Source organism: Esox lucius, chromosome 18, assembly GCF_011004845.1.
Source record: "Esox lucius isolate fEsoLuc1 chromosome 18, fEsoLuc1.pri, whole genome shotgun sequence".
NCBI lineage: Eukaryota > Metazoa > Chordata > Actinopteri > Esociformes > Esocidae > Esox > Esox lucius.
This window is the reverse complement of record NC_047586.1, coordinates 2,312,096-2,330,666: the sequence shown is the minus strand read 5'-3', so window position 1 is coordinate 2,330,666 and position 18,571 is coordinate 2,312,096. Positions and strand designations below refer to the sequence as shown.

General features: G+C 40.9%; 1 protein-coding gene across 1 annotated transcript; it reads right to left on the bottom strand.

Moving 5' to 3' along the window:
- Positions 1-3,253: 3,253 nt before the first annotated feature.
- Positions 3,254-6,296, bottom strand: LOC114829425 (E3 ubiquitin/ISG15 ligase TRIM25-like). Its single transcript, XM_029114618.2, has 6 exons — positions 5,691-6,296; positions 5,270-5,371; positions 4,847-5,083; positions 4,410-4,569; positions 4,029-4,192; positions 3,254-3,741 (listed from the first exon to the last, which is right to left on the bottom strand). The coding sequence occupies exons 1-6, from the start codon at positions 6,252-6,254 to the stop codon at positions 3,481-3,483; spliced, it is 1,488 nt and encodes a 495-aa protein (XP_028970451.2). The 5' UTR covers positions 6,255-6,296; the 3' UTR covers positions 3,254-3,480.
- Between the last annotated feature and the right edge of the window lie 12,275 nt (positions 6,297-18,571).

Here is an 18,571-nt window from a genome sequence, read left to right as displayed (position 1 = left end):
CCCAAAGGATTTGTAAGAAGGAACACTTTCTAAAAACTGTGAAGGTAACTAAGATTATCCATATATTGATTTCTGGACTTGGAGGAGAAGAGTAATTATTTTGATTTACTTGCATTCTGCATCAACTTAAGATCTGTAATGGATTTCTGTAGGAGTATAAAATAAGACTGAAGATTGGCAAAAGCTTGACCCAGGGATGGGGCAGTAGCATAAAGAACTGTGTGATCAGCATAAACATGATATTTACAGAACCTCACAGAGTTACAAATGTCATTGAAATAAAGACTAAAAAACAAAGGACCCAAAATCAAACATTGAGGAACTCCTCTTTGAACAGCTAGGAAATTAGAATATACCTTCCATTACAATAGCCTGGGTTCTTTCACTCAGATAATTCTTAAACCATAGTCAAGTATCCCTAGACAAACCCAGTCAGGTCATTTTCTTTAACATAATGGAATGATCGACAGCATCAAATGCCTTAGAGAGGGCAAATAAACAGGGCCACACAACCTTATTTTTCATCCAGTGCTTTAGTAATATCATTAACAACCAACTGTGGAATAGTTAACCGCTATAATCATCAGTTATCAAAATAGTTGTCGGGGGTCCAGCTCTATTTTGGAGGAAGTATTCTTTTGCAGTGTGGAGTTCTGTGGAGTCAGTGGTTCCCAATCCAGGTCCTGGGGTCCTCAAGGGGTGCACGTTTTAGTCTTTGTCCAAGCACTCACACCTGAGTCCAATGTTGCCCTCCAACTTACACACCTGATTGATTTAATTGGTCAACCTATCATCAAGTATTTAATATGAATCAAGTGTGTGTAGGGCAGAAACAAAAATGTGCACTTTGGCCTTTATTAAAATGTAAAATGTTATGAGGGGGTTCCCATTTTGTGAACTTCAGCGCATATAGTGTTGTGAACTGCAGGGCATATAGTGTTGTGAACTGCAGGGCATACAGTGTTGTGAACTTCAGGGCATATAGTGTTGTGAACTGCAGGGCATATAGTGTTGTGAACTGCAGGGCATATAGTGTTGTGAACTGCAGGGCATATAGTGTTGTGAACTGCAGGGCATATAGTGTTGTGAACTGCAGGGCATATAGTGTTGTTGCTCAGATGTTCAGCATCACCGATGGAATATATGAAATGTCCTCTGGCAAAATATCACAAAGCAAGGCACACTGACTATTCAACAGTCTCACAATAGAATGACTTACAGCCTGCTGGTTTGTTTTGCCTTACAGACATGGACACAGCAGAATTGGGACACAGCGATCCCCCAAGGAGAACAAGTTCCTGTGAGCCAGTAGAGGTGTGTACAGTAGACTCAACTTTCAGTACTACTTTTTTTTGCTACTTTTTGTTTCGTTTTTGAGAAGCTCATCCATGCTTTTATCTCTAGTAGGGTTGACTACTGTAATGACCTCTTAACTGGACTCCTGAAAAAGACTGTAAAACTGCTGCAGCTCATTCAGAATGCTGCTGCTAGAATGTTAACCAGGACCAAGAGAACAGAGCACATCACTCCGGTTCTTAAATCTTTGCATTGGCTTCCAGTCAGTTACAGAACAGATTTCAAAGGGGTGCTTTTAGTTTATAAAATCTCTGAATGGTTTAGGACCCGAATACATTTCTGAAATGTTTGAAGAATATAAACTGAGCATGGCTCTTTTATCCATGAACAATTGAACACAGGTCAGCTAGTAAAACCCAGAGTCCAAACTAAACATGGAGAAGCTGCATGTCACGTCCTGGCTGTGCCCCTAGCCATCTCTGCGCTGGGCTCGGCCAGGACAGGACAGGAGGTGGCCTTTAGCCACCTCTACTCCTTTTTGGTTTCCCCAATTGGAGGCAGGTGTTAGTCATTGCCTCCAATTGGGGAACCTATTTATGTTTAGTTTGTAGGCCCCGGGGCGTGGTTCATTTTGGTTTTGTTATCCTGTGTAAGGAATACCCACGTCACTGGTTGCTGCCTTTTGTTTTGTTGGAGTCCTTCTTTACTTTTTCATTAAATATGGATTACCTTCCCTACCTTTACTCTGCGCCTGTGTCCTTTTCATCCCACGACCGTGACACTGCATTTAGCACTTATGCTGTACACAACTGAAATAAACTACCAGAAGATCTTAGACGTGCCCTAAACATATACATTTTTAAATCCAGGTTATAAACACTTCTCTTTCACGTACCTATGACTGAGCACTTAAACTTTACCAGATTGTTTAGCTTTATAGCTTCCTATGTTTTTATCTCATTATTTATACGTTTTTCTTACTGTATTTATTATTGTTATGATGTTTTCATTTGTTTTGATGTTTCCATTTGAGTATTTGTTTTTATGTTATTGTATTTTTATATAAATATTTGTTTTTTTCTTTGTAAAGCACATTGAATTTCTTCAATGTATGATTGTGCTATATAAATAAACTAGCTTGCTTACTTGCTTGCTTGCCTTCAAGCAATTTTCTGACGTAATTCTGCTTGTTACTGTACATTCTGTACATTCTGTTCCGATTTCCGCCTGTATTCTCAGTCATGCCTGAACTCTTTTTCTTCCAGGCATTTTAATTTCTGTCCCAGCTACATCCAATCTTTGTTTCTCTACGAAAGCATTCTGCTTCCCAAACCATACACCTTAACCCCCCAATATGCAACACAATTGTCATTTTGAGTATTTATTTATAGAAAATGACAACTGGTCAAAATAATCAAAAAAGTATGCATTGTTTTCAGACCACAAATAATGCAAAGAAAACAAATTCATATACATTTTTCAACAACAAAATAATAATGTTTTAACTTCGGAAGAGTTCAGAAATCAATATTTGGTGGAATAACCCTGATTTCTAATCACAGCTTTCATGCTTCTTGGCATGCTCTCCACCAGTCTGTCACATTACTGTTGGGTGACTTTATGCCTTTCCTGGCACAAAAATTCAAGTAGCTCTGCTTTGTTGGATGGCCTGTGACCATTCATCTTCCACTTGATCAAATTCCAGAGGTGTTCAATGGGGTTCAGGTCTGGAGATTGGGCTGGCCATGACAGGGTCTTGATCTGGTTGTCCTCCATCCAAATCTTGATTGACATGGCATTGTGGCATGGAGCATTGTTCTGTTGGAAAAACCAATTCTCAGAGTTGGGGAACATTGTCAGAGCAGAAGGAAGTTCTTCCAGGATAACGTTGTACTTGCCTTGATTTATGCGTCCTTCACAAAGGCAAGAATTGTTGTAAGGAAGACAAGAAATGGTCTTCAAATGTGAATTTCCTTTACTTTAACCTCCTTTACATTGCACTGCTTTACATTACATTCCTTTTTACATTACATTATTTACATTTCATTATTTACATTACGTTGCGTTGCATTACTTTCCTTTACATCACATTATTTACATAAACTTGCTTTACATTACATTCCTTTTTACATTACATTATTTACATTTCATTATTTACATTACGTTGCGATGCATTACATTCCTTTACATCACATTATTTACATAAACTTGCTTTACATTACATAACTTTTTATTACATCCCTTTACTTTCTTGTCCGTCTGAATGTTCCTCCTGACCATCAGGGTCACCTGACCATTCTGTCCAGCCTTTCCAATCAGGGCCACAACGTCTTCATGTGTTTTCTGGTTCACGGGCACGTTGTTCACCGCCACCAGCTCATCGCCCCTCTTCAAACGGCCGTCGCGGTGAGCTGCCGAGTGTCTCACTATATCCGTAATTAGAATCTGTCAAAAGATCATTATTATCAGTATGATTAGCCTGGACTAAATAATCAACAAGATTTAGGTCATGTGTTCTACAAGCATTTAACTAGAATACGTTATAGTCTGTAAATTGAATTCACTGAGTCTTCCTCATCCCACTGTCTCTTCCTGTGTGTGTGTGTGTGTGTGTGTGTGTGTGTGTGTGTGTGTGTGTGTGTGTGTGTGTGTGTGTGTGTGTGTGTGTGTGTGCTACGTGATATATGGTGTGTGTTTTAGACAGAGGATGTAATTTTGCCATCAACTCTCACCTTCTCAAAAGTGTCATATCCTCCAACCATTCTGAACCCAAATCCCTGTTCCTTCCTCAACAGGTTCAGGGTGAACTCTTGACCTGTGACCTGGTACGAGGGTGTAGTGGGGACAGAGTGCACTGGAGTGATGCTCCCACACTTTTTACAATGGTGCTCAATGGCTGAAGAAAGAAGAATGAATTAATGTTTTAGACCTGCTGATTAATAACCAGACTTTACTAAATGCAGCACATAAACTATAAAAGGACACTGTTATAACTGCCCAGGTAATATCGTAGCCAATGGCACGTAAAAACTGATTAGATAATGTCTTAGCCAATGGCATGTAATCCTGGTAATGTCTTAGATAGTGTATTAATGGTTATATAGTGTATTAACCTGAACAGGACATCTTCTCCACCTCTTCTTGACAGATGTGATCCAGTCTTTTCTTGAGCTCAGTGATTTTCCTCTTCAGATCATCAAACCCCAGAGCAGAGCTAATGAGGGGACTGCATAGACCTTTGGGATCAACCAGGTCACCAAGAGACTGAGCAGTCTGCAGAGAGACAGAGATGGAGAGATAAATACAAGGAGAGAGATGGAAAGATAAATACAAGGAGAGAGATGGAGAGCTAGAGAAGAGATGGTTGAAAGACAATTATGCAGGAAAGCAGGTTTCCCCAGTCAATTTAGCTGAAAACTCTGCATCTTTAATGCATCACTGTTAAAGTGGAACGCTAAAATTCAGAGCAACAGTAACTACTTTCAATTTTGTCTAAATGAAACCAAACAAGGTTTGAGGTGAAGGGTCAGCATAGATGCAGGATAATGACCTGGAGGAAAGGAATGTGCTCTTCAGTGGATGACAGCTGGTCCAACTCAGCGTCTCTCCTCCTCATCAGTTCCGCTATCTCCTGCTCCAGGATCTTCTGGAGTCCCTCAGTCCGTCTGGCAGCAGCGTTCTCCTGGGCTCTGATCATGTCCTTCACCTCGGAGCGTCTTCTCTCCATGGAGCAGATCATCTCAGCAAAGATCTTCTCACTGTCCTCCACAGCTGATTGTGTGAAGTCCTGTTAGGAGAGAGATAGAGAATTAGAGGGAAATCTATTTGATTTGGCATACGACCCAAATCCTTTTCCTAGTCTGTTTAAGTACTCACTGATAAAGGTCATAGTCTGTTTAAGTACTCACTGATAAAGGTTATAGTCCATTTTAGCACTTGCTGGTTAAGGTGGGAGTCTGTACTTGATACTCACTGTGATAATGGTCATAGTCTGTTTCAACTCCATCAGCTTCCTTTCGCTCTCCTGGATCCTCTGCTGGTAGTGCAACTTCCCCTGTTTCAAACCCAGCTGTTTCTGTCAGAGACACAGTTCACCTGTCAGACCAAACCCTATGCACATAGTCTCTAAAATGTAACATCATCTCCAGTGTAACGGCTATGTTAGCATGTGCTAATGCTTTCGTTATACAATGGGATGCCTGAGACCAAGAGTGCCATTAGCTGCTGTACTTCAGACAAATCAAGATTTCTGAGGTTTTCGCCTCTGACTATCAAACCATACCCTGACCCAGATTTATTCATAATTCTGAGACGTCGTAATAATACATTTTTGTGTAACAAGTCATTATAGCTTAATGTTTAAAATGTCTAGTGATTTAAAACCTCAAATTAACCTGTTTGTCAGCCTTCTTTGTTTCAGATGACACTCTCTCGTGGCCTGTATGTTCCTCCATGGTGCACAGATAACAGAGACACTGCTGATCGGTCTGGCAGATAACCTCCGGCTGGCTTTCTGGATGAGAGCAGACCTTGTCCTGCAGTTCTGTTGACATGTCGACCAACTTGTGCATCTTTAGTTCCTCAGATTGGCAGTGAGGCTGAAGATGGGTGTTGCAGTAAGAGGCCAGACACCCCAGACAGGTCTTGACAGCTGTAAACCTTCTCCCAGTGCAGACATCACATGCTACATCTCCAGGTCCGGCATAATAGTGAGCAGAAGGAGACACTTGTAGTCCTGTCTTCTTCAGGTTCTCCACTACATCAGCCAGCATGATGTTCTTCATCAGAACAGGTCTTGGGATGAAGGTCTGTCTACACTGGGGGCATCTGTACACACCTTTAGCCTCATCTTGGTCCCAGCAGCCCTCAATACAGTCCATACAGTAACTATGTCCACAGGCAGTGGTGACTGGCTCCTTCAGATGTTCCAGACAGATGGGACAGCTAAGAGACTCCATTGTTTCTGTCACGAGTCACTGAGAAAGACTGACTGAAGGAATAAGCTGAACAGGATGTTTTATACACCCACAAAGGAATGGGAGTGGCCTATTAGAGAGAAGATGTGTTGTAGTCAGTGTTTGTGTGGGCATGAAAATAGAGATAAAGCATTTCCACTGAAGTTGATTTTGTTTTAGTCCAAGACCAGGTCTAATCTGTGTCCACCAAACAGGCACAGATTTTGGACATTTGCTCTAGAATGTGGCATTTCTTCCTACAGTCGTGTCTATGTCTATTCGGGTCCTAGCCTTCAAGGTTTTTCCCTTTCGAGTCGTTTGGTTTAATAAAGCGTCTGTCTGTTTTACTGATGCAACCCCTCTGTTCCTCACTCAAAACCTTCTTTTTCGACTTTTTTTGGAAAGGAAGTCAATTAGAAACACAGATGTTATCTACAGCTCTGGAAAAAATAAGAGACCACTGCACCTTTTTCTAAAAAAGTTGAAAAGGAAGGTTTTGGGTGAGGTACAGAAGGGTTAAAATTAAGAGACATTGCAAATTGAATACTTCTGTTCCTCACTCAAAACTACATTTTTCTACTTTTTTGGAAAGGAATGCCACATACACTATCGTTTTTTTTTCTTGAGGTAAAAGTGTCACATGATTGTGTTTACCCATGTTGTTGAGGAAGTGTAAAGTAACCTGAGGGCCTACAACAGAACAAGATGTACTCAGGATAGCTGGCAAACCTCCATGAACACTAAGTGAATAGTAATGTGTGCAGACTCAGAAGAATTCATTGACTACTGTTAATGGCCCCTCAGTCCTACTATTCCCAAAATAAAGCCACTGACTATTGTGATGAATTGTCTGTCATGGCGGCAGCTCACACTATTTTATTTAAAAAACAATTTAAGATACACATTTTCTATTGCGAAACCAACATTTTGGTGGAGTGGATCATGTTTCTGTAACCTTTTTCATGTATTTTACTTGGATCTTGAAGTGGCCCAAAATGTTATGTACTCTTATAATCTTCACCCAGCACAGGCAGAAGAGGAGTGGCCACCCCTCAGAGTCTGGTTCCTCTCTAGGTTTCTTCCTAAACCTTGACCGTACTAGGTATATTTTTCTATCCACTGTACATTAACTCTTGTTAGTTGGTTTTTGGGGATTCAGGCTAGGTAAAAGCAATTTGTGACAAATGCTAATGTAAAAATGGCTTAATGTAAAAATTAAATTAATTTGATTGATTGGGTTTCTCATGCAACATAGAATATTACATAATACAAATGTTAATATACAAGCACACAAATGCCTCCCCTGAACATCTTAATCTAAACACAAAAAAATAAACAAAATTAATTCAGGAGGCACGAGAACAGACCTCACCGCCTGTGAGTTTTTTCTGTCTTTTTAGTCTTGCATATTGGGGGGTTAAAGTGTATGGTTTGTAAATGTTTGTCTGATGTTAAGAGATACCTGAGAAGTGACAGCGTAGGTCTAGCTTTGAGTGGGGATAATTGAATTATATAAGACCTCCACCTATTTTCACCCCTTTTGTGACAAAGATTCAATCTTTTGGTCAAGAGTCTATAAATCCCCCTGTAACCTCTCCTGTAGTTAAAGTATCTTCTGATTCTGACAGGCAGTTGACTTGATCCTGTTCACACACAGCTGTATGATGTGATGGTTAGACAAATTAATTCCACCAGTCATACAGTGACCTCCACAATAACTGGCACCCCTAGTAATGATGAGTAAAAAAAGTAATGGCTTACTGCTTGAAAATTCTTAAACACTCTGATCAACTTTAAAAAAGTAAAATCTAAATGGAAAACATGCTTGAGTTACATTGTGTTCATAAGAATTTCTAGGGGTGCCAGTAGTAATGGCAAATGCAGTTCTGTTAGGAATTGTTATTACTTGATGACATTATTTCCTGAGGTTTTATTCACTGTATACATTTATTTTAATTAAAAGTTGGATGTTTCTTAATATTTTTCTGTGTGACATTAAGCTACACAGAAGAAAATTATAAACACGAAACTTTTGTTTTTGCCTCCATTTATCATGAGCTGAACTGAAAGATCTAAGACTTTCTCTTTGTACACAAAAGGCCTATTTCTCTCAAATATTGTTCACAAATCTGTCTAAATCTGTGTTAGTGAGCACTTCTCCTTTGCCAAGATAATCCATCCACCTCACAGGTGTGGCATATCAAGATGCTGATTAGACAAGATGATTATTGAACAGGTGTGCCTTAGGCTGGCCACAATAAAAGACCACTCTAAAATGTGAAGTTCCATCACACAGCACAATGCCACATATGTCCACATGTTTTGAGGGAGCATGCAGTTGGCTGTGGAGTCAGTGGTTCCCAATCCAGGCCCTGGGGACCTCAATAGGTGCACGTTTTAGTCCTTGTCCAAGCACTCACACCTGATTCCAATGTTGCCCTCCAACTTACACACCTGATTGATTTAATTGGTCAACCTATCTTCAAGTCTTTAATAAGAATCAAGTGTGTGTAGGGCAGAAACAAAAATGTGCACTTTGGCCTTTATTTAAATTTTAAATGTTATGAGGGGGATCCCATTTTTGGGTTTGGCCCCTGCCCCTCCAGGGGTCTGTGCACTGGTATGAGAGCAAGTACAACCTTTTGAACTGCAGGGCATATAGTGTTGTGAACTGCAGGGCATATAGTGTTGTGAACTGCAGGGCATATAGTGTTGTGAACTGCAGGGCATATAGTGTTGTGAACTGCAGGGCATATAGTGTTGTGAACTGCAGGGCATATAGTGTTGTGAACTGCAGGGCATATAGTGTTGTGAACTGCAGGGCATATAGTGTTGTGAACTGCAGGGCATATAGTGTTGTGAACTGCAGGGCATATAGTGTTGTGAACTGCAGGGCATATAGTGTTGTGAACTGCAGGGCATATAGTGTTGTGAACTGCAGGGCATATAGTGTTGTGAACTGCAGGGCATATAGTGTTGTGAACTGCAGGGCATATAGTGTTTTGAACTGCAGGGCATACAGTGTTGTGAACTGCAGGGCATATAGTGTTGTGAACTGCAGGGCATATAGTGTTGTGAACTGCAGGGCATATTGTGTTGTGAACTGCAGGGCATATAGTGTTGTGAACTGCAGGGCATATAGTGTTGTGAACTGCAGGGCATATAGTGTTGTGAACTGCAGGGCATATAGTGTTGTGAACTGCAGGGCATATAGTGTTGTGAACTGCAGGGCATATAGTGTTGTGAACTGCAGGGCATATAGTGTTGTGAACTGCAGGGCATATAGTGTTGTGAACTGCAGGGCATATTGTGTTGTGAACTGCAGGGCATATAGTGTTGTGAACTGCAGGGCATATAGTGTTGTGAACTGCAGGGCATATAGTGTTGTGAACTGCAGGGCATATTGTGTTGTGAACTGCAGGGCATATAGTGTTGTGAACTGCAGGGCATACAGTGTTGTGAACTTCAGGGCATATAGTGTTGTGAACTGCAGGGCATATAGTGTTGTGAACTGCAGGGCATATAGTGTTGTGAACTGCAGGGCATATAGTGTTGTGAACTGCAGGGCATATAGTGTTGTGAACTGCAGGGCATATAGTGTTGTTGCTCAGATGTTCAGCATCACCGATGGAATATATGAAATGTCCTCTGGCAAAATATCACAAAGCAAGGCACACTGACTGTTCAACAGTCTCACAATCTGTCCGCCAGTATCGATTGGGTCTCCCAAATGTGCCCGCATTTTTCCCAGGAAAGATTCTGGGCGGAGGGGTGATGCTTATTTAGGGTAACATCAAGTTAAACATGAACATGACCTGCTTGTAGCAGTTCAGAGATGCAGTGTATATTGCCATGAAAGCAAACGTCAGGTAAAACCTATCCATCTTTTGTGGTAATCTATAGGTGAATCGGAAGTTACACCCAATATCACAAAGTTGAACACCTTCCTGGGAAGGTGTTCCGGGCCCGTCCCACCATGAGGGACTATGTCTCCCGGCTGGGCTGGGAACGCCTCGGTGTCCCCCCGGAAGAGCTGGAGGAAGTGTCTGGGGAGAGGGAAGTCTGGGCATCCCTGCTTAGACTGCTGCCCCTGCGACCCAGCCCCGGATAAGCGGAAGAAGATGGATGGATGGATCACAAAGTTACCCCTGAAGTTACCAGGATAAGCCAGTTACCTCGCTGCGTATCACACCCGTCAGGACAAGAATTGTAGTTTTGGCTCTCCAGCACTGGATTTGAAGTGATTCAATTACAGTGAAGTACAGACTGTCAACTTTAATTAGGGATTTCTTTCATGTTTATCGGATGTACTATTTTGAACTAACTAAACATTTTAGAACTAGAAAATAGTCCCCCATTTAACGTTACCAAAATATTTTGTTAATTTTGCTTCGCAGCTCTCTGTAATTAGACAGGTGTGTTTTTTTGCCTGATTAAAGCAAAATAAAGCTGTTAATGTCTAGTCTTAATTCTAGGCGTTGCATTTGCGCATCATTTTCGAGAAGAGCGCAGAACTTTCCAGAAGCCGAAGGAAGGTTCCTCTCCAACTATGGACACCTGCTCCTGATTATGACCAATCAAGGTGGTTATATAGAGGGGAGAAGAAGCCGCCCTAAAGGAAGAGGGAAGAAAATAGAATGACTTACAGCCTGCTGGTTTGTTTTGCCCTACAGACATGGACACAGCAGAATTGGGACACAGCGATCCCCCAAGGAGAACAAGTTCCTGTGAGCCAGTAGAGGTGTGTACAGTAGACTCAACTTTCAGTACTACTTTTTTTTGCTACTTTTTGTTTCGTTTTTGAGAAGCTCATCAATGCTTTTATCTCTAGTAGGGTTGACTACTGTAATGACCTCTTAACTGGACTCCCCAAAAAGACTGTAAAACAGCTGCAGCTCATTCAGAATGCTGCTGCTAGAATGTTAACCAGGACCAAGAGAACAGAGCACATCACTCCGGTTCTTAAATCTTTGCATTGGCTTCCAGTCAGTTACAGAACAGATTTCAAAGGGGTGCTTTTAGTTTATAAATCTCTGAATGGTTTAGGACCCGAATACATTTCTGATATGTTTGAAGAATACAAACTGAGCATGGCTCTTAGAGCCATGAACACAGGTCAGCTAGTAGAGATCTTAGACGTGCCCCAAACGTATACATTTTTAAATCCAGGTTAAAAACACTTCTCTTTCACGTACCTATGACTGAGCACTTAAACTTTACCACATTGTTTAGCTTTATAGCTTCCTATGTTTTTATGTTTATACGTTTTTCTTACTGTATTTATTATTGTTATGATGTTTTCATTTGTTTCGATGTTTCCATTTGAGTATTTGTTTTTATGTTATTGTATTTTTAAATATATATTTGTTTTTTTCTTTGTAAAGCACATTGAATTTCTTCAATGTTTGATTGTGCTATATAAATAAACTAGCTTGCCTACTTGCTTGCTTGCCTTCAAGCAATTTTCTGACGTAATTCTGCTTGTTTCTGTACATTCTGTACATTCTGTTCTGATTTCCGCCTGCATTCTGAGTCATGCCTGAACTCTTTTTCTTCCAGGCATTTTAATATCTGTCCCAGCTACATCCAATCTTTGTTTTTCTACGAAAGCCTTCTGCTTCCCAAACTACATACTACAACTACAACACCCCATTATGCAACACAAGACTAAAAATACAGAAAAAACACTTGGCGGTGAGGTCTGTTCTCAGGAATTAGCCTCATGTCTCCTGAATTAATTTTATTTATTATTTTGGGTTTACCAAAAACTTAAGATTAGGATGACAGAATCAAAATCAGAAGTACGTTTCACCACAAACTTGTAATTTGTTCTGGTCAGTTAGTGCAGCAATTTTGTACAAAAACATAAGAATAGTGGACTGAGCATAAAAACAGTAGTAAAAACTTAGTGTTAATAAATTACAAAAAAATATGTAAGGTGCAAGAATTGTCCAGTTGAGGGTTGTGTGTGTATGTGGGGAGGGGTTATAGATTTGTCCAGTTGAGGGTTGTGTGTGTATGTGGGGAGGGGTTATAGATTTGTCCAGTTGAGGGTTGTGTGTGTATGTGGGGAGGGGTTATAGATGTGTCTAGTTGAGGGTTGTGTGTGTATGTGGGGAGGGGTTATAGATTTGTCCAGTTGAGGGTTGTGTGTGTATGTGGGGAGGGGTTATAGATGTGTCCAGTTGAGGGTTGTGTGTGTATGTGGGGAGGGGTTATAGATGTGTCCAGTTGAGGGTTGTGTGTGTATGTAGGGAGGGGTTATAGATGTGTCCAGTTGAGGGTTGTGTGTGTATGTGGGGAGGGGTCATAGATGTGTCCAGTTGAGGGTTGTGTGTGTATGTGGGGAGGGGTTATAGATGTGTCCAGTTGAGGGTTGTGTGTGTATGTAGGGAGGGGTTATAGATGTGTCCAGTTGAGGGTTGTGTGTGTATGTGGGGAGGGGTTATAGATGTGTCTAGTTGAGGGTTGTGTGTGTATGTGGGGAGTGGTTATAGAGGTGCTGGTCATGTAATTAGAACATCATCAAAAAGTTGATTTATGTCAGTAATTCCATTCCAAAAGTGATTCTTGTATAATGTATACATTCATTCCACACAGACTGATTTATTTCAAATGTTTATTTCTTTTAATTGTGATAATTATAACTGACAACTAATGAAAATCCCAAATTCCGTAACCCACGAAAATTCTAATATTACTTAAGACCAATACAAAAAAATGACTTTTAGAAATGTTGGCCAACTGAAAAGTATGAACATGAAAAGTATGAGCATGTACAGCACTCAATACGTAGTTGGGGCTCCTTTTGCCTGAATTACTGCAGCAATGCGGCGTGGCATGGAGTCAATCAGTCTGTGGCACTGCTCAGGTGTTATGAGAGCCCAGGTTGCTCTGATAAGGCCGGGTGTCTCTGTAAAGCACTTTGTGACAACTGCTGTTGTAAAAAGGGCTTTATAAATACATTTGATTGATTGATTGATAGTGGCCTTCAGCTCTTCTGCATTGTTGGGTCTGGCGTATCGCATCTTCCTCTTCACAATACCTCATAGATTTTCTATAGGGTTAAGGTCAGGCGAGTTTGCTGGCCAATTAAGAACAGGGATACCATGGTCCTTAAACCAGGTACTGGTAGTTTTGGCACTGTGTGCAGGTGCCAAGTCCTGTTGGAAAATGAAATCTGCATCTCCATAAAGTTGGTCAGCAGCAGGAAGCATGAAGTGCTCTAAAACTTCCTGACGGCTGCGTTGACCTTGGACCTCAGAAAACACAGTGGACCAACACCAGCAGATGACATGGCACCCCAAACTATCACTGACTGTGGAAACTTTACACTGGACTTCAAGCAACGTGGATTCTGTGCCTCTCCTCTCTTCTTCCAGACTCTGAGACCTTGATTTCCAAAGGAAATGCAAAATTTACTTTCATCAGAGAACATAACTCAGCAACAGTCCAGTCCTTTTTGTCTTTAGCCCAGGCGAGACACTTCTGACGCTGTGTCTTGTTCAAGAGTTGCTTGAGACAAGGAATGCGACAGCTGAAACCCATGTCTTGCATACGTCTGTGCGTGGTGGTTCTTGAAGCACTGACTCCAGCTGCAGTCCACTCTTTGTGAATCTCCCCCACATTTTTCAATGGGTTTTGTTTCACAATCCTCTCCAGGGTGTGGTTATCCTTATTGCTTATACGCTTTTTTATACCACATCTTTTCTTTCCCTTCGCCTCTCTATTAATGTGCTTGGACACAGAGCTCTGTGAACTGCCAGCCTCTTTAGCAATGACCTTTTGTTTCTTGCCCTCCTTGTGCAAGGTGTCAATGGTTGTCTTTTGGACAGCTGTCAAGTCAGCAGTCTTCCCCATGATTGTGTTGCCTACAGAACTAGACTGAGAGACCATTTAAAGGCCTTTGCAGGTGTTTTGGGTTAAATAGCTGATTAGAGTGTGGCACCAGGTGTCTTCAATATTGAACCTATTCACAATATTCTAATTTTCTGAGATACTGAATTTGGGGTTTTCATTAGTTGTCAGTTATAATCATCAAAATTAAAAGAAATAAACACTTGAAATATATCAGTCTGTGTGGAATGAATGTATACATTATACAAGTTTCACTTTTTGAATGGAATTACTGAAATAAATCAACTTTTTGATGATATTCTAATTATATGACCAGCACCTGTAGATGTGTCCAGTTGAGTGTTGTGTGTATGTGGGGAGGGGTTTGTCTTTGTGAGTTTCTCTGGCTTTACTATTCATTGGTATGTCTTTGAGTAAAATGAACAGTTTAGTTGTATTCTATAAAGTACTGACAACATTACTTCCAAATTAGAATATTGTCATTTAGAGTATTTATTTGTAAAAAATAATAACTGGTCAAAATAACCAAAAAACAATGCATTGTTTTCAGGCCTCAAATAATGCAAAGAAAACAAATTCATATATTTTTCAACAACAAAATACTAATGTTTTTGTGGAATAACCCTGATTTTGAATCACAGATTTAATGCGTCTTGGCATGCTCTCCACCAGTCTGTCTCATTGCTGTTGGGTGACTTAATGCCACTCCTGGCACAAAAATTCAAGTTGCTCGGCTTCAGCAGATCAGCAGATGTCACAAAGTGCTTTTACAAAACGCCTGGCCTTAAACCCAAAGGAGCAAACAACAGTAGTGTTGAATTTCAGTGGCTAGAAAAAACTCCCTAAGAAGGCCGAAATTTAGGAAGAAACATAGAGAGGACCCAGGCTCAGAGGGGCGACCAGTCCTCTTCTGGCTGTGCCAGGTGAACATATTAAGATTACAATTGTAATAATTAATAAATGTGTTTAGGCTGAGTCTACAGTCTATTTAAACTTAGTCCAGGTCAGAAGCATGACAAGATGGACAAGGAAAGGGACAACACGGGGGAGGGGGAGGTGTCAGCACAGCGGCAGCTGAAATCGTCAGGCATCGTCTCGATCTGCAACACAACCAGGATGACTCTGGACAGGGAGAGCTAAGGGTCCCCCAAGCCTGGTACTCCACAGTTCTGGGCCAGGACCTCATGCCCTCCTAAGTTCAAAATGGGAGGAGTCTGGGAAAATTCTGAAAATGCATTCCTCATATCAACAAGGATTTATAGTGGAGAAGGAGAACTTAGTGGAGAAGGAGAACTGACCCTACTCCCCCAGCACAATAATATAGCAGCTTAAGACCTTGGGACTGAGACGGGGGGGTCCGGTGACACTGTGGCCCTATCTGGGGGAGGCCTCAGACAGGGCCCAACAGGCAGGAAGTCAATCCACCCACATTGCCAAGCATCAACCATTCATCTTCCTCTTGATCAAATTCCAGAGGTTTTCAATGGAGTTCAGGTCTGGAGATTGGGCTGGTCAAGACATGTTCTTGATCTGGTGGTCCTCCACTCACACCTTGATTGACCTGGCTGTGTGGCATGGAGCATTGTCCTGCTGGAAAAACCAATTCTCAGAGTTGGGTAACATTGTCAGAGCAGAAGGAAGCAGGGGTTCTTCCAGGATAACCTAGTACTTGGCTTGATTCATGCGTCCTTCACAAAGACAAATCAGCCCGATTCCAGCCTTGCTGAAGCATCCCCCGATCATCACCGATCCTCCACCAAATTTCACAGTGGGTGTGAGACATTGTGGCTTGTAGGCCTCTCCAGGTCTCCTCTAACCATGACCAGGTGTTGGGCAAAGCAGAAAATTTGACTTGTCAGGGAAGATGACCTTACTCAATTCCTCTACGTTCCAATCCTTATGGTCTTTTTCAAACTTCAGCCTGGCTTTTCTTTGCTTCTATTTGATGAAGGGGCTTTTTTCTAGCTTTGCACGACTTCAGCCCTGCCCCTAGGAGCCTGCACTTCACCCCAGCTGCTGTTTGCCATTCTTTTCTTTTCTGTAGGTCACTTGATGTCATCCTACGGTTGTTGAGTGACATTTGAATGAGTTGACGGTCAGTGGACAGTCATTTTCGCCCTCTGCCAGTCTGTAGCTCTGTTGTCCCCAATGTCTGTTGCTGGACCTTGTTCTTATGAACCGCCATCTTTGACATTTTCAGGATGGAAGCCACTGTATCCCTCTACCAGTAAAGCCAGAACTGAACCCTTCTTTTCCTCACTCAAAGCTTTTTTTTCAACTCTTTTCTCATGCTGAATAACATTTTTTTTATTCAAATTACCTTTGAGGTACTACTTGAACTGTTTTTGCCATCCAGCTGGTCCTATTGCAAGAGGATAGTGATGACCACAGCAGTGGTTTTTATAATTTTCCTTTGGTTCAGGTAATCATCTAATCAGTACCTCATTAAGTAAAATGAGGTGTGCCTGTGTTAGAATTTAACAGACACTGGAATGGAATGGCTGCCATACATTCAGAGATGCTTAAGAGATGTCTCTTAATTTTTTAACCCTAACACGAACCCAGAGCTGTATATGACATTTAATGTTTTAGATATCTGCTATATTTGCAAATGACCTGTGAGGTGACATAGTAATGGAATAGGAATCTCCAGGAGATTTTTCCCTGGTACATCGCAAGGGAAAGCATCCGATGTGAAGTTAATTAAAATCTCTTGCCGTACCAATAAGAGAGACAAGATTTCCACCAAGAAGATGGGAGCTTGTAGTGTTACGTACTGTGGCGAGGTTCAATTCATTGTTTTTTAGAGAATTACTGCAGGTTTTTTTATTGTTATTTTGTTTTCATGGATGTGATTTTGTGGACACTATCTATAACTTTATATTGTAAGAAATATGTAACAATTTACATGCAAATGTGAATTTTCTGTTTACATGTAACACATTGCTAAATTGACTGTATACATACAAATGTGCATATCCCTTTTCTGTGTACTACACAATTGTACAGTATTGACTTTCGCAGTAAACTTTTCCCACTGTTGAAACTGGTATCTAAAAAGCTCAGTGTGAAACACACCAGCGTTCAACTAAACAAAACTGACATTCTTGTGTACTAAAGTCATTTCCAGGGTCGACTGTCTTGTTGAATAAACATCTAAACATCTTGAACAGTATGGCTCACACGACGGGAAAGAAATGTTTCATTTTGGTGGCACTGGACAAATTACTGACACAGTAACTAGGTTTTGAAGCATTCATTAAATATGTTGGGTGTGTTACTACATTTTGCATGCATGCCATAGACTTGTGATGCCCCATGAAACAGTTGTGACGATTGCACTTACAGTTTAGAGAATGTTATGACTGTTTCAAAAAATGAGCCAAAGCAAACTAATCCACAATGTAGGCCTTTTTTACATATGTCACCTACCAGACATGTTGCTACATCGATACCAACATGCTAATTATATATCCATCCGACTGTGTTCTGAGTGTGATCTGACTGTCTGGTATCTAGATGAATCAGCCAGCAATCATACCTAACTACCTGACCAATCAGAGGAGGGTGTGTGCGAAGTTGAATGATCACTTGATTCGTTTGCAGAGTGAAACACTCATTTCACCCCTCACTCATTCCAAATTGCACCATCAGAATATGGCTTTGGGCTGCCGTGTCTGCGGTGTTTGTATTAGATAAATTAACCAATTCATGTTTTTAAAAAAGGTCGCAATTTTTCTATCACTTTTAAATTATGAATTTTGACAAAAGTTTTAGAACATCCCCATACTTGAAATTTGAATTGTTCAGTGAATAACCTGAAATGGTATAAAAGGTCAGTGGCAAAACTGCCAGAGGTAAAAAAGTTCAGATTATCAAAAACTGAAGAACAATGTACATTTCAGAGTTATAAAAAAAAGGCCTTTTTCAGGGAACAAATAATGGGTTAACAACTTACAGCTTTTCTGCAACAATGGAAATAATTTAAACTTGTTGATACTAACAGCTCCTACAGGTGTCCCACCATTTGTTGATAACTTACAAACCTTCTGTCTGTATAAAAACAGTGTTTGAACAGACTGTGTTTCTACACCCTCTTAAGCCTTATTTGGCAGGTATTGTAGTGCAGGTAGTATATTGTTCTCACAATGGCAAGAAAATGCAAGTAACAAAGGAAGACTGACAGACCATTCAAACCTTTAAAGGTGTAGGTCTTTCCTTCAGGGAAATTGTAAAAAAAGCCAAGGTGTTATTTGAGTACAGTTTCCTACACCATCAGATGGCACTTGGAAACCGGACGAGACTCCGACAGGAAGATGTCTGGCACACCCAAAGCCACAAAAGAATCAGAGGACGTGTTTCTGAGAGCCAACGGCTTTATAGGCTGCTCACAGGATGACAGCTTCCAGCACAGCTCAACACTGGTTGAACTAAGCAAGTCTCAGTTTCAACTGTGAAGAGAA